Source organism: Hetaerina americana, unplaced genomic scaffold, assembly GCF_022747635.1.
Source record: "Hetaerina americana unplaced genomic scaffold, ioHetAmer1.1.p SCAF_95, whole genome shotgun sequence".
Classification (NCBI taxonomy): domain Eukaryota; kingdom Metazoa; phylum Arthropoda; class Insecta; order Odonata; family Calopterygidae; genus Hetaerina; species Hetaerina americana.
Window position 1 is genome coordinate 123089 of NW_027287594.1, and position 25934 is coordinate 149022.

Here is a 25934-nt window from a genome sequence, read left to right on the forward strand (position 1 = left end):
CTTACCCTGCTTAAGGTTATCCTAAGATTTAAACTATTCCGTTAATACGAAGATGGGACGAGAATATAAAAAGGGAAAAATAATGGAAATGATAGAAATGTATCAAATTAACAACAAATATAGGGCGACAAAAAATGAGAAACCCCACTTTTCTGTCATTCTCTAAGATTGTGGATACACCAACCAGATGATGACTGAAGAGGAGGTAATGCGCCATCGATATCAACTAGGTCATCCACCATTGTAAAAATCATCGTAACTTCTAAAGTTAAAGGGATTTCTTGAAACCAAATCGATCTATAAGCGTCTTGTCAACAATACTCCAATCACCAATGAACACAGTTGGCAACTAAATACTTCGAACTACACATCAAACTTAACACGAGGATTAAAAAATAGGCATTAGCTTAACCGGTGGTCCGTCGCAAATCAATGATGTGTCTTTCTTGCGAGGCAAATTGCAATTTTCACAGAAAATTTCTAATTCTAATTGTATAACACGATCAGGGCCATATTTATCGAGTTGTAAAGTGTATTGATAGAGCTTAAAAATCAGTTTAGATATCCCTTTAAAATGCACTAAAATGGAGACTGTCTATGCTAATAAATAGCGCAGCACTTTTATCTGCTTAAATTACTCTTTTAACAAATTGAAGTTTTTGCTATATTTAAATATATACATTAGGTAGGACTATTAGACAAAATAATAGTGTAAATTATCAGAAATAATTTATATCGCTGATAATTTATACTACATATGAAAAAATATCAAGCATTTGTCCATGTACCTTCATATCGTACCAATAAATTCTGAACGAATCAACTCCCAACGTAAATTTGCCAAAACTTCCAGTAGTATCGTCAGTCAAGAGCAATATCGTGTACCAACCCTATCATGCATGTCATCAAATCGACAATATCATCCATAGTAACGAGAATTATCGACCCGAATAAGTAAATAACAAATTGTGATTCCTGGAGTCTGTTAGGTCTGGCATCTACATTCATTTCACTTTATATTCATGATCCATGCGACCGATATATATTACAGTACGAATGATTTGCGAGACCTCGTCGCTGAAGCATGTGGATATGAATTTATGTAGAAAGTTCAACCTAGAATTGAATAGTCTTTCTACTAGTGGTTCCCACACCAACTCCATAAGCATTTCTGTAACACTTTTCGTTTTATCGTAACAGTTTTCAATGAAACGGACTGCCCGGCGTTGAAAATTCTCATTTTTCCGAATTAGACCTTGTTCAGTCGGTTAGTGACAACGTTCCTTTAATTTGTAGTCACTCCTGGCAATAATACGTTCAATAAATCCCAATTTTTTGTTAACCCGCAGATTCTACGTATGTGGGTACCCCAAGTTAAGTCGTTAGTTATAATAAAATGTTAATTTTTATCGCAATAACTACTCCTAGGTCAAATCCAGTTAATTTTTAGACAAATGCCGTTGATCTTTTAAGGAAAATTACCAGCAAACATTTGTTATGGTTTAATTACAATCCCCGTTTTTTTATATCATTTCGAAGTAAAATCTAGATCATTTGCTAGTATTAAACGATTCTCATCTCCAGATATCTCCCGATAAATCACCGTATAATTCGCGAACATTCTAATCATATTTTTCGCTTCGCTGTTCAAATCGTTGATAAAAATCGAGAAAAGCAACGGCGCAATTACACTTCCCTGATGTACCTCTTAGGTCATCCGTATGCTGTGGGAACTAGCGCCGTCAAGGATTACCCTCTGTTCCAGCTCAGACAAAGTCTTCAACCGCATTCATTGTGCCCTTGTTCATACCTGCGGCCTTCAATTTGTGAATTAGTTTACCATGGGAAACCTTATGAAATATCTTTTGAAAATCCAAAAAGATCGCATTCGCTTGTCTACCACTCTTACCCGATAAAAGTGAGTCGTGTGAATAATCCTAATTGAGCCTAGTATGAGCGGGTTTTCCTGAATCCGTGATGATTGTTAATTAAAAAGGTAATGCTATCGAGGTATCCCATAATCTAACTGAGAATAATGTGTTCCAAAATGCTGCAATATATAGTAGTGAGAGAAATGGGTCTGTACATACTGGGGTCCTCACTGCCATCACTTTTTAAAATAGGCGTTATTTGCAGGGTTTTCCAATTCTTAGAGATTTTGCACTCTGTGAGGGATTGTTTATATATAAATTCGAGTTACGGGGCGATGTTAGTTGTGTGTGGCGCGGAAACGCGGTCATTGAAGCAGGATGATAAGTGTCGATTGGAGGCTTGTGAAATGTGGGTGTGGAGAAGTATGGAGAAGGTAAAATGGACAGAAGAAAACAAATGACGAAGTACTTGGTATGGTGGGCGAAGAGGGGTTTGTTGGGAGCAATCCTATGGAGGCAGGAAAAGTGGATGAAGGGGGTATTGACCAGCAAGGGGATATTGAAGACTGTAATAGAAGGGAGAATGTTGGGCAAACGAGGAAAGGGAAGGAACAGGATAGGGATGTTGGACGGGATAAAGGGATGAAGAAAGTACTCGGAGATGAAGAGGGACCTGATATAGAATAGGATGCTGGATTTTGTATTTTTTTATGTATCAGAAAATATTTATTTAAAGGAAATCAAATGAGGAACGCTAGCTAGGTACGGTGAAAGGGTGGAGAGGTGATCGCTGGGAGAAACCATAAGGAGGCAGGAGAAATGCATGAAGGGGGTATGGATCGGCAGTGGGATCTTGAAGACTGTGATAGAGGGGAAAATGTTAAGTAAACACGGAAGGGGCAGGAATAGGATAGGGATATTGGACGGAATGAAGGGAGGAAGGAAGTACACAGAGATGAAGAGGGACCTGTTGTAGAGTAGGATGTTGGGTTGTGATTTGTTAAGAGAGACAAGGTATTTGTCACTTTATCGTTTGGTAGCTTGTGTCTATCAAAAACCTACCTTAACCTGTAGATTACAGATAATAATTGGTGTTCTATATCATCGAAGTAGGTAGATAGCTATGAAAACATCTAAGTATCGTCATATCGCTCGGCTGAATTCTAAACCCCCATCATACCCTTCAAAACAACACCCTCATTACAAAAACTCAATCCGGTAGATCCTAGGGCGCCGTTGAGCTTTTAAAATACATCGCTGGCTTCTTCTCTCCCTCGAAAAAGAAAAAGGTTAATGGGGGGCAGGGGAGGGGTGAGAAGGTCTCCCGGCCGGAGGAGCGTGTGTTGCCGAGTGGCGGCGAAGTCTGCGTGTCTCCTCTTGGACCCGGATCCACCACCGCACATACAAATCAATCCGCATTCTTATTTCCCCTTGCTTCAGTATTTTAACTTCTCGCATTTACCTTCCTCTAACGAACACGTGAAAAGTGCTTGAAAGGTCTCTGGTGTCAGTAGAAAGCATGTTGTTTACCTCCTTAAATTTTATTTAAAAGTACATAAAACAAAGTTTTTTGTTAAACTACTTTATGTAAGAGATTTTTTAAATATGGCTAAGAAATTTTGAAGCCTTCTGTGAGGTTTAAATCTTTTATCTATATTAGTAATTTTTTAAGTTGTACATTACATGTCAGAAATAGATTTTGCCAGAAATGTATTTTTAGTGCAAATATTTTTAGTTTATGGCAATGAAATTTTGTACCTACGTGTAAAAGTTTTTTTCTTTAAAAGTAAGTTCGTAGTCAAGCCAATTAATATAGTTCAACCTAATAATGTCAAGTCTACTGCGAAAGTAAAACAAAACCTTCGAGATGAAACTTTTGAAAAAAAATATTAAACTAAGTAAAATATTTTTTGAAATGAAGTGGCACCAAAATTTGATGGCAATTTATACAAGGTACTGATACTTTTTTTCGTGACTGCGTAAGTTTTCTCACCAAAGATACCAAATATCTGAAATTAAGACAGCATTCACGGATGTTTCGGTTTCTGGAAATGAAATTTAAACAAAAATCTTCAAGTCTTTGTCAAATAACACCCGACCTTTGTCCATTTTAATTCGCTTCTGTCGGTTAATGTGTTCCACTTCGCGCATTGCTCCTTCAGGTTTGATTTTAGTTAGCAACGTTTGAAGTCAAGAAGGTGCCATTTACGTAACTCGGCGATTTTCGTCTGCTAAGGTACGTTCCATCACTTCCAAAAGTCTGAAAGAAGTGAAAGGCACAGAGTGAATTGGAAAAAAGGAAAACGTTCGCCATTTTGTCGATACATGTCTAATTACTCACAGTTAGAGGCCTCTCGGGAGTAACGTGGAAGAACGGTGCTTTCATCACGACAACGTACCGGCGCACACATCATTGACTGTTATCAGCACACTGTGAACCCCCTGCCACTCGACTCTCCGGATCTTATTTCATCGGACTTGTTCTTATTTCCTAAGTTGAAATCCACTTTGCAAGGACCCCTTTTCCTTTCTGTCCATTTCACCTTCTCCATCCTTCTCCACATGCACATTTCTAAAGCCTACACCCATTTACTATCTACCTATCTACACCTATCATCCTGCTACAGTAGCCATGTTTCCGCGCCGTAGATAAATATTCTCCATTAGCATTCCCTTAAACATCCTTACTCAACGTCCCTCTCATCAATTCCCTCCTTGTGAATACTTGTTTGCCTAACGCAATTTTTCTCCGTATGTCCCGATTACTTGGATCATTCTGGTCCAAAACACTTACGGTATAGGTAAACTGTACCACCTGCTCTAGTTTTTTTAACCTCCTATTTTAACATTTAAGCTAGCCTTTCTCTTTGCAAAAAAACTACACAAAATTTGTTCTACTTGTATTTACATTCATTTGCATCCGATAGCTATCGCATTGACTTTTCAATGAAATCGGTAGAGTTTGCAACCCCATGACAAGCAAGCTAAAGTTTGATCATCCGCAAACCTAACTACCAGTACGAATAATTTTACGAATGCCCCATCAACTTTCATTCCTATCATACGATTTTTACCATTTCCTCCACATTAAAAGTTGAAAAAGCACGGTTGATAATTGGCATTCTTTTTTTACTCCGCTGTACTCCCCACAAACACTGCCTATCATTATTCTCCAACCGCCATTCGCTCCTGAGAAGTCTGAGACATGTTATAAAGATTGCGGAAGTCCCTCCCTCCCTCCCATTGTATTCTATGCTCCACGCCATAGCTGTACTGAGACCTCTCCCCTTTCTGGACCCAAACTAATATTTCTACAAGTTATCATTTTTCCCTACAGGCCACGATTTTGTTGATAAACCAAGAATAACCTTTTGATCTGTACCAAAAACGTATTCTATAATCCTCAAATAAAGCTTCCTTTACCTTATTTGGAATAGGAACTAACCCTTTGGATTTTCTCCATTTTCTTCCAGATCCACATCACGAATGCCTCCAATACATACTGACCTTTTCACTTGAATGACCAGAATAACAGCACATGCTCCGTCCGAGTATCGAACCCGGTCGATGGTAAATAGAAGACCTCAATAAACTGGTGGAATACCCTTTAAAGGCGATGCTGCGCTTTATTGCGTGACTTAGAATAGATAAATTTTACAAGTCCTCGATAAGAAATAATGGAAATTGATGAATTCATACCTGTGGACATCAAAGACCCGTGGATATCAAAAATTAGATGAATAAAAAGAGTGACGCATTGACAATCGCATTGACCTCGAGACAATTGATGCGAATAAGAATTCAGTGGTAAAGAGGGCTGGCTCAGCAGTCATGCTAATTCAGAATCGCACGAAAGAGTGCTTAGCCAGACGAGCTTTGTGGCTGGATGAGATCGTGTCCCCAGGTGAAGTTCTAGATTTTCCAACCGTTGCCATGATATAGGAGTATGAACTTACAGAAATCACTCCCGGAAAGAGGGTTACACTATAGAATAGACATCCACCTTGACTTGGAACCAGGTCACTTATGTGATGGTGTTACAAATGTACACTACCCTAGTCGTTCTATGGTACGAGATATCATTCAACTTACATCGGATGAGAAAGGTTTTCGAAAAGTTCCCACAGCTTTCCACCCCGAGGAGGGTCAACGTTCAAATCTCAACGTTGAGTGTGCATTTCAGTGAAATTTCGATCCCAATATTTCGGTTCCATTCGGATACCAGCTCAAGTAGAATACGCCGTCCGTCGGATGGGACGTTAGATTGTTTGACCCGCATTTCGTTATTTTGAGTAGGCTAATAGAGTGGAGTAGAGTAAAGAGAGTAAGGCTCAAACTTTATTCCACCATTCAATTTAACCTACCTCTACCTAATTACCCACTAATCTCCGCAGACACAAATGACCATAGCTGCAGGTAGCCTCCCGTAAGAATTACTGCGACCACGACCAATTAATCATGTCCCTAACCTTCAAACCATATCTCAAGGTGCCCATTCATCCGGTCCCTCTTTTACGTATTTATCATTCTCCACGGCGTCCTCTTCCGTATCCTTCTTTATACTTCTTATCTGATCTCCGCCGACCACTGACCTCAGGTGTCGGTCGCCTCTTCTAGTAGCGGCTACTGCAATTCGCATCTACAGATAAATTTTAGTATAGTTGTACTTAATTTCAGAGAATTTAATGGATTAAACGTGAAAGGGGTCAGCGCTGCAAGAGGGGTATCTACCCCCCTCCCTCCCACTGCTCTCCCAATCTACCTCGAGACCTATTTGGGTCCGCTCTGACCTACCGCAAAGCAGAAGAATACTGGGAAGGGGAAGGGAGGTGGGGGATGGGGGAGGAGGGGGAGATGGGGAGATGGGGGAGAAGGGGAAATGGGGGGATGGGGAAAGGAGGGGGGTGGGGGGATGGATATTCGTGCGGGCCAGCGGGGTATTTCGGCGCCCCAGGCACTGCGCGCTCCCCCCCCCCCCGCCCGGCCGCCCACCAATGTCCATCCCCACCCCTTCCTTCACCCGCCCCCGACAGAACTCTCGACCTCCTACCTCCCGCATCCCTAAGGAGTGCTTGTGTGGGGGAAGGGGGCGAAGGAAAATCGTTTAACTCCGAAGGTAATAACATAAATGAACAACAAAGTGGATCACTCTTAGCTTTCGTAAAATATTTCCATATGTGTGGGAGGGGGGGAGGGAAGGTGACGGACGACTGAGTACAATATTCCGCATATTTATTAATACGCTGCGATCACCCAAAAAAGGTGTGTGGTAGGGGGTGCAAGCAAAAATAAAAGGGGAAAAATTCATTTAAAAAACTCCTAAAAGACGTGTTAATCCAAATGCATGCTAGCGGAAAATCTACTTGCAAACAAGCGTTGATTTCATCTCGCTGTAAAAGTTCTTTTGCTTTCGGAGACATTCCAGAAATAAATCTTTGAGACGCGCGCGCGCGCATACACACAACACTTCTTCCGGGAGTGATTTACAAGGCGTCTCTGCAATTTTACGGGAAACGATCCCTGAATTTTGTGAGGTGACACGTAAGATATCTTCCAAGTCGATCCAAACATTCATCCTTGGCTCTGGAACCCGTGCCTGACCCTGGCATATCTCTTCTATAATTCCTTCTAGATAAAAGGCACCCAGCAAGCCACCACCAGTGTGTGTGTGTCCGCGGATCACTCATCACTTGATGTGTACGATCAAAATTATACTTTACTACTTGCGTACTCACTAAAGAAGTTATTTAATTCAAACAGTAGATATAACGTTTGCTACAGATTGAAACTCGCTACCTCAAATCTCAGTTTAAAGAACTACTATGAACATTCGTAAAGACAATGCTAGGAAATGTTACAAAAAAATGAGATTAACATTTTTCTGCTCATTAGCTAGTTTTGCTACTTATTTGTAGAATATATGAAGTTTTCATCATCCGCGATTTATTTTTCCCCCTCATATTTTAAGAGTTAAATGCCATTTTAAATCCGTATTTTTTTTCGTATTTTCTCCCGATTCTTATTATTCTTATCTTTTTTCATGTCATTCGACAGGTTTAGCATTTAATTTTTCAACATAATTCCAGAGGGAACTTGTTTCTAACTTGTGCAAGTGATGTAGTCTACCGTTTATCCTTTGAAATTACCTCCCTTTCTTGGAATCTACGCTTCCACTTCCAAATAGCTTCAATTAATGATGACTGAAATTCAATTAATACATTCGTTTAAGGAAATAAATCGTGGAATAGTTTTGTCATGAAATAGAATGTCTTCGTAATTTACCATTTCACTCAGAAATTTCCGTGCATTAGTTGGAAAATGACAAAACACCTTTGATTCACTTTCCTGCTCTCTCTTTCCTCGGCGTACCCCTTTAGTTTGTCTCTCCACGTCTTTCCGCCCACCGGAACTCTTCGGCATTCTTCGGACATGATCAGTTCATCGCATTTTGCCTCTTTTTACTTGGACTAGCATGGGTAGGTACTTACTTGGACCTCCATTCAGATGCACTGGTGCCCTATCCGTTCTCATCCTCCACTCTTCCCTCATTGGCCCATCTTAACATTTTTCCGAACCCATCTTCCAAGAAGGCCTTCTATTTTTTATTTGAGTGCCAACATTTATCAACGGCACGCCCGCTTCCACTGGCCATAACACTTCCGGCCATCACTTGATGAAAATGATTATGTTTAGCTGCAGTGATGTATAAATGGTTATTACGCGTGGCATATTAAAAAAATTTAGGACAGTTTTGTTATAGTTACATGTTGGCGGGTCGTACATAACAAAGCTGTACACATGCAACGCCAACTATTGATTTTTCCCCAAGTCACTGAAGTCACTGTTTTGATTCAGTAGTCAAACGACTACTACTGAATCAAAATAGTGACTATCAATAATCGTTGCTCCCATCAGTTGCGAAATGAGTGCTGTGATTCGATTTTTGAGAGAAAAAGGATCATCATTTATTTATTTTGCCTTAGTCCGAAAACAGCACTTGTTACATCGGACGATTAATAGTGATAACAAGTGGTATGATTACAAACACCCAAGCCCTAGGTGGAGAAAACCCCCCCCAGGGGGGAATCGAACCCGCGACCCTTTGGCCGGATTGACAGACGAAGACGTTACCCCGTCGCCACCAGGGCCGACAAATCATCTCCCCAAATTCCTCAGGAGCTGTACATAGTTCATGGACCTACAGTATTGAGTGAAGAAAAAGAGTAATAATTTAGTCGAGACTTCAAACATGGCCGCACAAACAAGCATGATGATAAGCAGAGTGGCAGGTCCAATATCCAATCAATGAAATCGTTCAACTAGTGGACCAAGAACTACGATCTGATAGACGATTGACAATTAGTGATCAGGCTGATAAATTTTCTCTAGTTGGAGGCATCACTATTTACAGGATTATCAAGGAAAAGCTCGAATAAAATATGCTTTGTGCGGCGCGGGTAACGAAAATGCTTAAAAACCAACCCAAGGAACAAATAATGTTGAGTTGACCAACGTTTTCGGATCGCTGACGGAGATGACATATCCTCTTTTTACACTTGAAAAAAAATGGCTTGAAGACAAAAAAGAGGAACTCAAAGACTGCCGTTTACATTTGGTAGTGTAGTAGTATTTAGGGGAGACGACCAACAGTTGAGGTCATTTGCGCCATAGGGGATGGACAGGAAAGGATGAAGGGTGGAGAGAAACCCGGCGTCGGCATTACCCTACTCTTTACGAAAGGCGCCAAGGGGTCCGCAGTTTAATGTCCCATCCGACGGACGGCGTACTCACTCAAAGTGTCCTCCACAAAGCACCTCAAGTAGGGATCGAGATACCTCGGGAAAATATTCGACGCCGCCGGAATTTGAAGCCGAGCCCGCTGGATGGGAAGCCGATACGATAGCCACCGCAACATCTCGATCCCCGTTGACAATTGGTTCAATTCCCATACGGCGAACTTCTGCGCTGAGGGATCAAAGAATCCGGTGTAGCGTAACGAAAAGCTCTCGGACGCAAACGGCGATTTTGTAGAAAAAAAATGACATATGTGCGTGAAACTAAAACAGTCAATTAAGAACTCTTTCTAATGGATATATTTTAGGTAACAAATAGACCAAACTTCAAAAATAACCCTCATAATAGTCGAATTTTCTAAGACAAAGATTCAATTCTTACATAATTATGACAACGGATTCTGCCAAGCCAATGATGACGATGTCACATGAAAACAAGAATTCGGGAAATAATTACCTTTTCAGAACATTTAAATTAAATTGTGTCCCCACATTAGGGCGTTGTCAATACAGGGATAATACTATATTTCTTCGGTGGAAACAAAATGACGTTATAAGAAGTCATTCATGAATGGATAAACTCGATCATTTTGTAGATGCTTAAAACGTAGTGGTACCACCAACAACCTGATACAGGATTACTTAAAAATGAACTTTGCAACTTTAGATCATTAACCAATGAATAACTTGAAGTTTTGGTTGTAATATTTTAGTCAGTACTTCATTTCTGCGACCCCTAAGATTACTGGAAATTCGAAGAAAACGGCAGACTACTGAGTAAGGCGCACCAAACAATAGATGCGAACTCTACAAATATCCATGCATTCTATTGTGCATAACATTGACGTGTAATTCGAGATTTTGCTGCGTTGAGATATTACATAGAATCGCTCATAAGCAATAGGTGTGATTCCCACTCAACAGTAATAGATTATTTCTGTACCAACAAAGACACGAATATCACACTTGTCATTGGACACATCCATTCAAACGGGATTGAAATCATTATTCTCCGCATTAGAGAAAGTGTTTTAACTACCATGCTATCTCTTTATCCTTTATATATCACGTGCTGGCCTTTACTAAAACTATTCGCGAGTCACTAGCAAAACAAAAGAAGAGGAAATACGTAACACTTAAGCAAAATTAACTTTGCCCTGTTCACTCCTCACTTGACCATTTCATTTTCGAGACCCGAAATTTCAGCATCCCAACGTGAAGATACTCATGAGGAGCGGAATTCAAACTAATTGATCACCTCATTCTCGAGAGAATCTGGAAAACCTCTTACTCAGTCGTACTAACTTAATCTCACAAGGTCGCGGTTATTTTCATATTTGAAACGAAATAATTCCAGAACATTTCCTCTAAAAAATAATGAAAAATGTTGAATTGGGCAAAAATATACTCTCTTCAGAGAACTAAACACAGCAAATACCTTTATGCTCGTGTTACAGCACAGAAATACAAAATTAGTGTTTGGCATAGAAGGAACATTAATTATAAATTTAATTATTGCCTTATGTATTCCTTTTTGATTCGCACCTGCTTTATATAGATGGCATAAATGTAAATAATCGAAAAAATTATCAGTCAATAATTTGAATGCCACTAACTACACATGCCTCTAGCACACCCTTCACTAAAGACTTAAGGTTATCGCAAAATTAACAATATGGGATAAAATTAATAATAAACACTGTTGATAATATTATACACTATTATCAACAGTGTTTACTTGCATTATTATGGTCTCAGTTATTTTTTTTAAATAGCAGTTTCAGTTTGTATTCCCTGTATGTACAGCACGCCGTCAGGAGATGCTTATAAGTCGGAGAGTAATCGCACTCTTCTGAGAGAGGCTGCGTCTTTACTTGCGTGCAGAGGTAAGACTGGGTTAGGGCACAGTGTGAACGTGGACACTATGTATACAAGGGACACTTGCATCTTTATCAATTGCTTCTATGGCTATGTTTCCGTGCCAAACATAATCACGCTCAATATCAAAGTTTTTACTAATATCTTCTAAACATCCTTATTCGGCGTCCCTGTCATAAACGCCCTGCTCCATGCGATAACCTCTTTATCTAATGCAATCATCCGATGTCCCTGGTCTAAAATACTTCCACGATACGTAAATACACTGCTCTACCAGCTCTAAGCCTTGCACTCTGACGTAAACGTTTTACTTCGCCTTGTCGAAAAGCTCTCACACTTTGTTGACATTAATTACGGTTGATCTTCAGCACGTGCCAATCACGCCTCCAGAATGAATCCACCTCATACCCGATACACGCCGCAGGTAAGATTTCAGGAGAAACGTGTAAGGTTTGATGGGACTGGTGGATCTTTGCCGGAGCAGGGGGGTATGCTTGGAGGTACGCTCGTTATTACAAGGTCGTTAGGAAAACCGGCGCGTCGACAACTGACTGCTTCTTGTGCGCCAAATGACTGCCAATTTATTCTCAGGCTCGTTCAGTATTCGTTTGATCCTGCCAAGCCATCTCAACTGTTTTGCCATTTGTTCATTGACAAAGAGGTGCGCGGCTGCTAAGTCACTCACATAATTTCGGAGGAGCGGGAAATCAAAGTTATTACGATATCAATGGCAAAGACAAAGCCAAGTAGATGAATAGATAATAAATTTAAATTTTTTTCTGGATTCCCCGCGATGTTTTGGAGTATGGTACCATACACATTACTTGACAAAAAGTTAATTGAAATCATTATTATTATCCGCGAAAGCTTTAATGTAAAAGTAAGATTATTAACGTTCGTATACCATATGTATTGACTGCTTATGTAGGCGACATAACTCGGGCCAAATATTTGATAAATATAAATATATACCCGAAGGAAAGTAATTTTGCTGCCATTAAGTTAAATGTGAAGTTCGAGGAGAATTCACAACATTGTTTAGACTTAAATATGGTTTTTAAATTGTACTTGTACCAAAAATATTTTTTCTATTTTTCTCTCGGAGAAAGCATGTTTTTTATGCATGTTTAATACAGAGTATTTATTGATCATGGTTAAAATAGATGCATCCCCTTATACTCGATGTCCCCACCGAGACTTTTGACAGGGGATTAGGAAGTGTAACTGACATGTTGAAGGTCATAACAGAAGGGATAAGTTCAGGTAATAAGAGTAAGATATGGAAGAGGATGTTTTTGGTTGATTTGAAAATAGGTGATAAGGAGGTGGAGACAAAAAAAGGATAATGTAGGACAAACGAGGAATGTAACAAGTAACAGTTGTTAAGAGTTCGTAGAGAAAAAATCTTTAACTGGTAGATCATTATTAATGATGATTTTCATATATTCCGTATGATTTCCTATTGTCCACATTGCCTATTTATTGGAAGACAAGATCCCTCGTTTCTTAACATTTTCAGGCCTAACTTGGTGGAATTCGTTCATGATGAGGGAAGAGAAAAAAACTTCGATATTCCACATGAAAAGGTTTAATATGTTGCACGACCCAGGTTTAAATGCTTCGAATCATCACCTGACGATGATGCGCAGAATTGAAACCATGGTCGTGTAAAATGATACAACTTTTTATGTGAAACTGCAGATTTTTTCCCTACCCTCATCAACCCTCGTTTCTTCCTTCCTATTACTTATGCGCTCCCTAAGAACGGCGATGGACAGAACAGACAGAAAATAATTCTCCTATATAATAACCGCTTAGACCCCTTAAACGAAAAAAACCGTCCGAGGCGCGAGGAAACCTTGATGATTCCAAACATTTCGATGACTCAGATGCACAATATTCGGCAGTAGAGTTCATAATGGCGATAGACGTAAAAAATAATATTCGACTTTAATAGTTTCAGGCGTGATATGGAGGAATTCTAGCATAATAATGACCAAATTTAAAAACTTTTCCAGTAGATAAGATTTATTACACGACCGGTTTCGATGCACAACACAATCTGTGGGGTCAAAGATCACCTGATTGTGATGTAGTAAATCGAGATCGGTCGAGTGATGAATCATGTCTGCGGGAAAATTGTTATCATTTGGTCATTTATCGTTAAATACTTTCCCCCACACGCTAACTGCCGATAGAGACCTGACTGAATGAAAAATTCTAATTTCAATTGCCAATCGAATAAATTCATTGCAAAAAAATAATGTCAATTGATCTATATAATCATCAAATGGACAAATTGAATAAACTGTGAAACCTTACGACGTGTGGGAGGAGGAAGAAGTCCACCATATCTAACACTTGAAACATTAGGAGGCATAAGATTATCCGGGAAACAAAGATACGCGATGTCCCGATGATATGGGGTAGGAGAGATCATGTTAATAAAATTGAGAGAGATCAGGTGTAGCACAGAGAGAGATTTAAAATGTAATTTTTTTCCACGAACGATAAGAGATCAGAATAACAGTGTCCGACCGCGGTAGGGTTATATTCGATTTAAAATTAGTCTGGTGTGTATTCACCCCCTGCCAAACGCCATAGCGGTGGCTTGCAGAGTACTAAAATAAATAAATAAAAAATAAATAAGTACGCCATCGATGGAGAAGTTAAGGGGCGAAAATACAGAGATGGTCCAAGGGATGAGACGCGTGAGAAATAAATAATGACGCGTTTCAGAGAGAGTAAAGTGTGTGTAGACATACAGAGGTCTGCCGATACAGGGTTTTAAGCCAAGAGCAGAGTTATCTCATCTCTATAAAAATTCATTACTCTGAATGATAAATTATCACTAAACGATCGAATTTATTATCTTCATTAAGACAAGACAATCAATCAAGCACATTATTAGTATAGATATTATTAGTGTTAGCAAATCTTTTCATGTTCTAGTTTGCATGCTATGGGATGAATTTGTAATACATTTGAAGGTGCATGCGTTTCATATTTGATAGAACATGTATTTATGTAAATGTATATGCCACTGTGGGTATAGAATTGCATGAATGCGTTGATTTTGCATGTAGTTTAGTGCTCTTTTACGGATGGTGACCTAACACCCCCTGCTACACGCCCTTGCGGTAGTTTGCGGGGTACTAAGTAGATATAGATATATATTATTACCTTAATGCCCATCGCATGGTAAAAGATGCCATATTCTCTTTTCCCGTAATTTATCACCTCTGTAAAATTTTTATTATATTTTTCATAGCGATGCCCGGAGTAAAAAAAGTAATATCCTTTATTTCACTTTTTTTTAAACAACATATTCCACATTTAACTTAGGATCATGATCAATTTACACTCGCTTTCAAAATGATACTAGCGATTTGCCTAAGGGCATTTTGACTATATTCTACGCATGATTATTACGAGTGTTGTTCAGGCTCTTACGTTTCCTAATTTACATGTGACAAAATAATCTCTCCAGGAAGTTGATAAATATATCAATTTCCAACATAATCTCCCTGCAGACCTTCACATTTTATTTACGACGTCTATCGCATGATGCCTTGGCCATCGAGGACGTTTCTGTTGAATGATTCACTTTTGCCCACCGAAAAATTGCTGATGGTCCGTGTGCGAGGTTTCTTGGGTTCGCTGTCACGTTGCGACCCCCCTCCTCCGACCTCTCACGCACTCGCGAAAATAATTCTCTATGCATCCATCCATCAAATTACCACCACATTTCCTACTCAACAGACGATGAAATCAGCAGCTGTGTCAAAATTGTTGTTCAAAACGTTTTTGAAAATGTATTCCTAGCCCCATCTTGCTACGACAGAAGAGATCAAGTAAATAAAATTTTAGATTTTCAAGATCAAAAAGATAGATTCAAGATGCTATTTTTTCCAACTAACGATAATACATCAGAATAACACCATCCAACCACTCTTGTGGAGGGGCGTTGGGAGGTTTAACGAATGCCGTTACGCTATTATTTGAGACAAGATTTAAAGAGGTCACACATTTGAAATGCTGGGTTGTACATCACTGGAAACACGAAGCATAAATGGGAACCATAATACTACCGGATTCACAGAAACGATGTTTTTGTTTAGATTGAGGCTTAAATGGATAGAACAAACATATCAACGACCAAATAATCGCATTGTTTCAAAATTTAACGAAATTAGTTCCAATCCAATTTCCATGTGCTACGTTTCCACCATGACGTGTTTTTCACCTGAAGATGATGAGTGCATCGAAAGCCTGTCAATGAAGAATTCGTTGAGCAATGAAAAAGTCCAATGAATTGTACATTAGTAGGACAAATACAAGTTCCTCCCCGCGTTGCATTAACAAGTGATACCATAACAAGGAGCAAGAGGATGTTTGCCTCCCGGAAGGACAAGGAATATTTTATCCCTCGACCAACAGGTCTTGACCTATTCTTATTACCTATTTACCTATTCTTAAGGAAAAGGGTAGCAGGAAACATTTCGCACTCGACGCCCCAATATCAAAATCTAAAAAAATGCCAAATGCTCTGATAAATGAAAACCGATCACGTCGATGGCTCACGGCACAACACACACTCTCACGAGGCTCAAAAGATTTAAAAAAATGCCGGCAACTTACAATGCATAGAGGCCCAAGGACAGTACTTTGAAGAATTTTAAGTGTTTGCGCAAATCTGTTCAATAAAATACTTCGAAAAAAAAAATATAATAATTGCATTACTTTCGGAACGCACCCTCTATCTGCCCTGGTAAACGCACACCGAAGGGCGAGTGGGTGGCCAAACTACTTCCGTTTGACGAAAAGGGTATTTCCCCACTCCATTTGACACAGCGGACGGCCTTCCTATTGGAGGAGACACTTGCTCCCTGATAGCTGAAGGGGAAAGGACATACAGAGAGGGCCGCTTGACCCGCGACCGATGCCTTCCTACCTTCCCAGGAAAATCGGATGAAATGGACCTCCTACCGAAATACTCCTAAACTCCGAGTGAAAAGGAGCTCACTGTTATCAAATTTCACGCCTCTTGACAGAGTAGAACCTGGGCGAGAAGCTTAATTAACTATTGTCGACGTCGAGGTAAATGTGACAACAGTGAACAGCATTTCACTTGGCAGAATGGAAAAGCTCAACGTATGTAATAAGCGGCGCAAAGTGAGAGTGGTTCGGCGTAGGAACGAAACGGAAAGCGAATGGTAGAGAAACCAAATTGGTCCAGCCCCTCGGATTGGGTTTAATGACCCATGCACCAGAATTCCTCTCGATACGATATGATGACGAGGCAATTCAACCACGGTTCCCGCTTTTCCGATTCCCAAGCGTGGCATACTGGACGACAGTGATGTCAAAAATGTCGGGAAAATCATTCCAAATTCAAAACAAAAACATTTAAACAGCAATTACGCGCAAAAAACACAGAATAGAAAGGCATAGTTGAAACTTTTATTCACACATTCCGGCGTGTGGTTGAGAATTTTAATGCCACCTTGAAACATACAATGGCCAGTGCACAAACAAAACACATGGATTAATAGACGAATTTCACTGTACGACACTGAAACAACAGTCTAAATACGCCCAGTCCTAGCATGCGTGTGTGAGGTGTAAGGGTTTTTCCATGCGGATTTATACCATGTGTTGCTTGTGGAATGTATGAATTTGTGGCTTTTGCATGCGGTTTTTTTTCTTAATCACGGGTGGTGCCCCAGCACCCCCGTGAAGATGCAACGAAAGATGCAACCAAAACCATATGGACGTAAAAAAACGACAGTGGTGCTCTGACAAATGTTTTGAAGAGAGTGAGAAAGATGAGTGCGGTGAAGGGCATACAACTAATCTAATAACCGTTTAACTAAAAGCGTTTGCATATGCTCGCTCAAGCGCGATCTGCCGTTTAATTTATAGTTTACGGTTTCGTTAGAAATGCATCATTGTAGCAAAGTCAATCTTTTCCGTGAAAGAGCTAGAGAGAATATGTTACAATATGGAAACATGGAATCCAACTCAGGACACCATAATTAGATAACCCAATAGTAAATATGACTATTTATATTTATATCTATTGTGTGTTTAAGATGGAAATCTTATCCTACACATGGAGTAAATCAGTCAGAACTCCTGTGAATTCCACGGTTGAACCACCATGAGACGCATGGTCTACATGCTAGATTTAATTTTTTTTAAATTGTACCAATGGTACGATTTTACTTTTGCGATATTGAAACAACAGTCTAAATAAAAGCCTATTAAGCCTTGTAAGCCCAGCCTCCTATATATTGGTCTCGTAATGCCATTTGTTATATCGGCAGATGAGACTAGAATCACAAAAAGGTAGATAATATTATTTAATTCACTCAATGAGTCGTTTTGACCTCGCAAATTCCCAGACAATATCAGTAAGAGAAACACTCGCACATCAATGAACATTCCAAAGAAACTGCAGGAGATGCCGCAACAGTAACTTTTAACGGAGTCATCCGCTAATGTGCATTTCAATGCAACAATTTCAGAGCGTAAAAATCATTCGCCTTGACTGGGACTCGAACCCAGATCCCTCAATATCCGGTCGAGTGCTTTAGCCACTTAAGCTACCGAGGCGTCCTCTTAAACTCTGAAATTTTTGGGGCTTTTAAAGGAACTAGATGTTATGACGAAATACCGTACATACAATGTCACATGTATTCGTAGTCGTGCGCGAGGCGCCACTGTCCACGAGGTTAAAGCCAACTTTAAACACGTATGGTGTTTTCCCTTTGACAAATTCCAAAGAAACTGCGGGAGATGCCGCAACAGTAACTTTTAACGGAGTCATCCGCTAATGTGCATTTCAATGCAACAATTTCAGAGCGTAAAAATCATTCGCCTTGACTGGGACTCGAACCCAGATCCCTCAATATCCGGTCGAGTGCTTTAGCCACTTAGCCAATTGTTGCATTGAAATGCACATTAGCGGATGACTCCGTTAAAAGTTACTGTTGCGGCATCTCCCGCAGTTTCTTTGGAATTTGTCAAAGGGAAAACACCATACGTGTTTAAAGTTGGCTTTAACCTCGTGGACAGTGGCGCCTCGCGCACGACTACGAATACATGTGACATTGTATGTACGGTATTTCGTCATAACATCTAGTTCCTTTAAAAGCCCCAAAAATTTCAGAGTTTAAGAGGACGCCTCGGTAGCTTAAGTGGCTAAAGCACTCGACCGGATATTGAGGGATCTGGGTTCGAGTCCCAGTCAAGGCGAATGATTTTTACGCTCTGAAATTGTTGCATTATCAATGAACATCTTTCGTTTGCGAACTTCTCTCTCTCTTCCTTGCGCCCCTTTGGCGATTCGCGGTGTCTTCTGTACCATTTTTCGTCGATGAATATTTCCCCACGCAATTAACACCGTCCCATAGTCATCGCTGAGGGGTTGGGCTGATAAATTTTCTTTTGGCTCGCCAACGTTAAAAGGCATTTTAACGCTGCTGTTTTAACTTCTCTCGGTTTGAGGCAAGAAGTTGGGTAACTGAGAGGTATTTACAGAACGGTGCGCAGCGCGGAGAGGGGACAAACCTGCTCGTTGGACACAAGGCATGCTCGGAAAATTATTTTTCCTTAAAAATAAAGCCAAGGTGAAACTAATTCCCAAACTGATGCTTGAAAATAATCAATATCTGTAATTTATTCTGGGATGACGATAATGCAGTATCAAAAATGAGTCGCATATATAGCCGCCACAATCGGTAAGCAATTGTACCATAGGTGAGAAGTAATGAAAAAAAAATAGTTTAATTTCACTCGGGTTGGGATGTGGGAGGAAACGGAATCCACGCCAGAAATTAGACTATTGCGTGGTCCCTCTAGTCTCTGCTTTTGAGAAATATAATTGAAAAATTAATCGTAATCAGGTAACGATTTGCTTGAAAGAGGCCATGTGGTCTGAAAGGAATGCTTTCAGCTGCTGTTCGATGGGAATCCATCGATACGCTGCGCTCTGTCGTGAGGTAGGCGAAAATGGCACAGAATAATTAAAAGGAATCAGGTCACTACAAGAATTTGTGGGGGGGGAGGAGGATAAAATATGGGCGGTAATTTAATAATAATGGGTTGCCCGTGAAAAATCGAATTACACGGTTAGTGTTTCTGAAAGAATGTGAATGAACAATCGAGTCACATATGTGAACGAACAGCTCATTTTGGTCTTTTGCGAACAGCTCATTTTAATCGTTTAAAATCAGTGTCAATCACATTACTCTTATGGCAGGTCATGCTCGACATCGTACGCGGATCTTGCTTGGGAAGTCGCGAACGGATCAGTCAAATTGTAATTCTCCTTGGAAATGTTTGTGGTTCATTCAAAGAAATCAACATCGGCTCATTTTCGAGTAATTCAGATATTGTGAACGAGGCGGAAATCGTTTCAAAGTTCACCGGCATGCACATTGTAGCCTCTATTCACGGGTGGAATACCTTCACGTAAATCACAAGACAAAATTGTGAATATCGATCTAAATCATCCACAACTGCTATAGCATGTCACATTTGTTCATGTTATCTGCCCCTATATTCATGCCAGAACTGCCAATTACGACTAACTCAATCTGATAATTGGTGATATTAATTAAAGTCACTGAAGTGATCGACTTGTACATTCCCTAATAGTCCACTGAACTGTAAAATATCGATTTCAGTGGGATCGTGGGGATTTTTTTAATTCTTCGGGAATATCTGATGGTACGTGAATTCTTCGGGATCCTAATAACCTCTTCGACTATTCATCAGATTCCTTTGAGGACAACATTACTTTTTGTTCAGTATTTCGATTTAAAAAAATACTAAGTACTGGCGTGAGTCCATATACCGTGTCAATCAATACATGAGACTCGAGAAATAATTCAACTCAACTGTTTTCAACGAATATTATCGCGTCATTGAATCTTAAACTTGAATGCGGCCAGTCCCGTATATTCTGTTGCATATCAAAAACTCATTGACGAATATCTATGGCGCACACACAAGTACTCAGCCAAGGGTATCCTCTCGCTAAACTGATCAGAGCTCCCTTTATTCATATTTTCACAGAAAATCCCTGTCTTTTTCACTTCTTACAAAGATAACGCATATGAAAAAGAATGCCACAAGCAGTGAGAGAGGTACATACCATTGAAGTCACACCAAATATTAATTATTAAGTATTTCAAAGTATAAGGAAAGCCATATCATTCACTAGGCTTTACAAATGAATCTTTGACTAAAGATTTAGGGATCCGAGGAAAAAGCATTTTCTACATATAGGAAGGCATTTTGGTGACTGTGGGATCATAAAACCATATTTTAAATGACGATGAAAGTATACAGTTCACAATAATGTTGAGCCAATGTAATACACCGTGGTCACCTGAACACTTCCCCAAAATCTTATGGGCTTTTCAGTCAAAAACATTTCTAAAAAAAACAAATTTTTCCGAAACAGTCGCTCTGAGGTATTCTGCGAGACCGGAAACCAAACAATCATAAATGAACCTGCGTTAATTTCCGATCAGTGAGAGGGGAGCTCGCCTAATGCTAAGCTCGATTATGTCGAGTGAATTTCACGAATTAACAAGAAAACTAATGAGACTCCAATTTAATTTACCTGTGCTACCCAATGATTTCTCTCAAAACAATTGGGACATCCTTAAAAATAAAAATAAATCATTTGGTCGAAGCTGGAGGGTGATCGCAGGCGTTCAAATACGATTGTACGACAAAAGAAATTATTACACCAAGAGAAGAACAATTAAGACGGATTGGCAGACCCTTTCCTTGCGTCGTCTGCGGTATCCCAGGAAGATACCATTGTACCCTAGAAATTTCATAATTCGGCGAATGCGCATTGTCACCCGGATATGAACCCAGGTCTCTCTGTCTGGCATCACATCTGACAACTAAACGGGCAACCTCGACCGCAGGAGGTTGAAATATACTCATTATTTCAGGTTAGTCTTGGGCCGTACTGACAGCATTCGCGAGAGGGATGCGATATTCGGGTGGGCGATGTCGTATCACTTGCCGTTTCTGCTCCTCCCCGAAGGCGTGCCTGTAGAGGGCGGAGAGGATCCCGAATGCCACGAGGTAGAGAGATAGCTCCCGGTATATGAGCTTCCATAGGCTCCCTCGCCATTTGAAGAGGAGTCTGGTAAATCCACCGCTTGTCGAAGATGCCACTTCGTACTGGTAGCTGACGGTCATCACTCGACTTCTCGCTTGCGGCCCCGCAGAGCGGCCCGCCGGTCTCCCTTCCCGTGCTCGGCGGCAGGTTTAAAAAAAAAACTACCCCCTCCCTCGATTCTCGCCCACAATCTCCCTCCCCCACACCCGAAAACCACCCCCCCAGAGCACACAATATAAACCTTGGTACCAGAGATTGATATATATAGAGAGAGAAAGAAGAATTCCAACCACCAGGGGAGTTGACCAAGAGAACCCGACTCTGGGAGAACTGCAGAACACACTTCCAGGAGAGTCCACGGAGGTCACATGCAGCGAGGGCGGTGGACGTTGTAGTCGGCGGGCCGTATTCGGGGGAGCTGCTCGGAGAGGCGACTGACGGGGATGAGAGTTGGAGCACAAGGCCTAAGTCGAGCTCTCTCGCGAACGGTGGGCCACGAGCCAGTGTTGGAGGAAGGGGTAGGAAGAAGTGGAGGAGGAGTGTAGGGGGAGGAGGAGGTGTGTGAATAGGAGAAAGATGGGGGCGGAGAGCGTAAGGGGAGGTTTAGGTGTAGTGCGGACGGGCATTGGGGAAGGAGGGCCGAGGACAGAGAGGGGAGTCAAATGGGGAGGAGAGACGTCGCGAGAGTCAAAAGAAGCCCCCGGCACTGTATGTATGGTGAAAAGGTGGAGGGGAGGGGAAAGGAGATGTGTAATAGCAGGGCAGCCTTGAGAAGCGGACAGGTGACGTCTTGGAACGTCATCAATTTACTTTCTCCGATTCTTCGCAACTTTTGAATCGACCCATTCCACCCTATCAATCTGAGAAATGGGTTTATTTTCCAACAATTCTTTAATGTTATTTAATACGCTGTTAAAATGAAAAACACAATTTTTGTCATTTTTTATTGAATATTTTTGCTGTTATTGCCATTTTTCCATATATAACTTTCTCCAGTGCGATAGGTATGGGATGAGAATCAATATAAATTAAACAAATAATATGCTATTTTTAAGAAAGACAAAGGCTGACTTAAGCATTAAAATAGAAGTGCAAAAACTACAGCAGGTGGAAGAGTTTACATATCTCGGAAGTGTTTTGGATCAACATGGTCAAAGCAATAGGGACGTAAGGAGACGCATTGCACTAGGCAAAGAGGCTTTCACAAGGAGGGGGGGAGTTGACGACAGGGACGTTGAGTAAGGATGTTAAGAAAAGACTCATCAAAACTTTGATATGGAGTGTAGTTATATGCGGCATGGAAACTTGGCCCTCGAAGCAGGATAATAGGCGTAGATTGGAGGCTTTTGAAATGTCGGTGTGGAGATGGATGGAGAAAGTGAAATTGGCCGAAAGGAAAACAAACGAGGAAGTACTTGGTATATTGGCCGAGGAGAGGGGATTGTTGGGAGAAATCATAATGAGGCAGGAGAAATGGATGAAGGGGCTATTGATCGGCAGTGGGATGTTGAAGACTGTAATAGAGAGGAGAATGTTAGGCAAAAGAAGAAAGGACAGGAATAGGGCAGAGATATTGGACTGGATGAAGGGAGGAAGGAATAATACTGAGATGAATAGGGACTTATTGTAGAGTAGGATGTTCGGCTGTGTTTTGCTAGGAGTCACATAATATTTATTTGGTAGTTTTGTCCATCCAAAACCTACCTTACCTGGTAGTTGGCCTCATAAAAATCCAGCTAGTAACAGAACATTTTTTTACTCAACAATTCGTTTTAACTTCGAGGTGCGTTCATGTTCCGAACTATCCTATTTTTTCTATATTATGTGATTTTTTGGGTACCAGATCTTCCTGTGAAACCATAACAGGCACAGGGAAAGGAGGCCCCCCCACCCTGATGTGTGAATTTCACTTGGGCTTGGTATTGGGTGGACTCTACCATCACATACCAAACCGACCTTCCGATTGATTGCTGTGTTTATGGTTATATATATATATTATCAAATCTATGAGAGATTGAGCACATTTTTTTCATAGTAGTAAATTTGGTGGAATAAATAAATATACGCCTGAAAAAATAGGTTTGTTGATGTGGAGGTCGTGAAATAAATGTTTTGCTGCACAGCCACAGCGTTTCAGAATTGAGTGCGAAGAATAATGGAGAAAAGAAGTTGGACGGAGAGGAAGACACACAATGAAGCTGCTGAGATAGTGGGTGTAGAGAGAAAGTTCATTAACTTCTTCTTTTCACTATATATATATATATATATATATATATATATATATATATATATATATATATATATATATATATATATAGTGAAACTTAGAGTGTAGGGTAGGAGGTGGTTGGATGGGAAAATACGCAAAGGGTGAAATCAGTTGGAGAAAGGGAGTGTCACTGTTTGCTGTGGAAACGGGATTCCTAGCAGAGGAGAATGGTTTGCAAACCTTTGGTTATTTAAAAGAACATTCATATTTAATTATACGATTTCAAGTTGCTCTAAAATATCAAGTCCTTTGCCCTTATTTTCATAGTGTATAATCTCAGGATGAAATTTACACGAGTTTGGGTGATTACAGTAGATGCTTAGCTAGGAGGGCTTATCTTCCCCCTCCCTCTTTTTACCTCTCCATTTCTTTGGTTTCTCAATTGCCCTTGAGTTTGCCATCTTTCCGCTCAATGTCCCCGCCTACCTTACTCATCACTCTTTTCCTCCCCCATCGCTCAAACAGGCATATATATGATGTATTCGCAATTTGAAGCGTGTATTGTACCTGAAAATGGTTCTGTGAACCGAAACGCGTCGTACTTTCCCAAAAAACTTATGAAAAAGTGCAATTTTGTTGTTTCTCAAAATGACGAACTTCCACTACATCTCGCCGTAATCTGATGAATGCATTTATGGCAGACCTTGGACTAATCAGCTTGTTATCAGTTTCTTGTCAGCCTGTATCAGCTTAGTATCAGCTTGTTTTAGTGTGAACTTGAATTTTCTCCTTCAGGTCTACACATTTCCAATTTGTGTTCTTTCCGCGTAAATAGCCTATTCCCGTTTTTCCTCTTATCCGCTGGCACGTCATTCTTCCATCTATCACGACATTTTCAGCGTCTCTCGATACATCCTCCGCATCATCCAGAGAATCGTTGGCTTATGTCGCAGTTCGGGAAATAATGAAACTGTTAATAATTTGGTACATTCGAGGGTAATTATAGAATATCAAATGAAAGAAGAGGTTAGTGTTGCATTTTTATCCAAATAATAAAGTAGGATTAAAGAAAGAACTCGTTACATACGCGAGAAAACATGAAAATAACTTGTAATGCCAGGTGCTAATGAGGAATTGCACATATGAAAGGGAAGCTATGAGGAAGAGAAAAAAACAAGAAATGATGAGACAGTTTGAAGGGATACGAAAAATATAATGCCTTAGGGATTGAGACACCAGCATCGTTGAACGTTGCTCCCCTCTTTGAGAATCCTCACAAATGACTTATAGATTGAACATAAAATTTCAGATGCACGTTTCTATTAAAGAAACGATACCAGGAAGGGTTGACTCGAGAAAAATAATTATAGGCAGATATGTAAAAGAGTCTAAGTCTGTTATCGCCAGAGTTGTTAACTTCTAAACGGACTGGCGGTAAAAGTGGGCGCTAAGTTGATTAAAACAGGCTTGCAGATGGTTATAGACAGACAGGCAAGCGATTGCCGCTTTTATTCAGTAAATTACGGGACCGATGCGAGAAGCATGGATGGAGTTTAATCACAAAGGGACCAATTCAATTACATTCTCAATAAACAGGAAGACTAAGTTTTTGGATAAAAATGGGTGCGGGGATAAACAAGCGCAGATGAAACAGTTTACATAATTCGGCGGTATCATGAAGGCAAATGGCCGTAGTAGCGAGGGAATTGAGGGAATTGAAGAAAAAACCTCGTTGGGCGTCAAGTTGTATCGTCAAGCAGAAGGTAAATGATGACAGCACACTAAGTGAAAAAGACATAGGGAAAATATTACGAGGGTCATCCGGAAAGTAGTACCCGTTCGTGAAATAAAGACACAAAAGTAAATATTAACAAACATAAAAAATTTTATTTGAAAGAGGATACTTTAAACTACTTCTCAACATAATCTCCAAGCAAATTAAGGCATTTGTCATAACGTGTGACAAGTTTCTGTATTCCTGCTGCATAGTCCTTCGCCGCCAGCTCATTGAGATACGCGAGGGACCCATC

General features: G+C 40.3%; 1 protein-coding gene across 1 annotated transcript in view; it reads right to left on the reverse strand.

Annotated features, from left to right (window-relative positions):
• The window catches only part of LOC139699866 (bestrophin-2-like), a 128553-nt gene extending 106730 nt beyond the window's left edge, over positions 1 to 21823 (reverse strand). The window contains exon 1 of the mRNA XM_071598291.1: positions 21597 to 21823. Within this exon, the coding sequence (XP_071454392.1) occupies positions 21597 to 21775 (179 nt within the window). The 5' untranslated portion in view covers positions 21776 to 21823. The remainder of the gene's footprint in view (positions 1 to 21596) is intronic.
• Positions 21824 to 25934: the final 4111 nt, after the last annotated feature.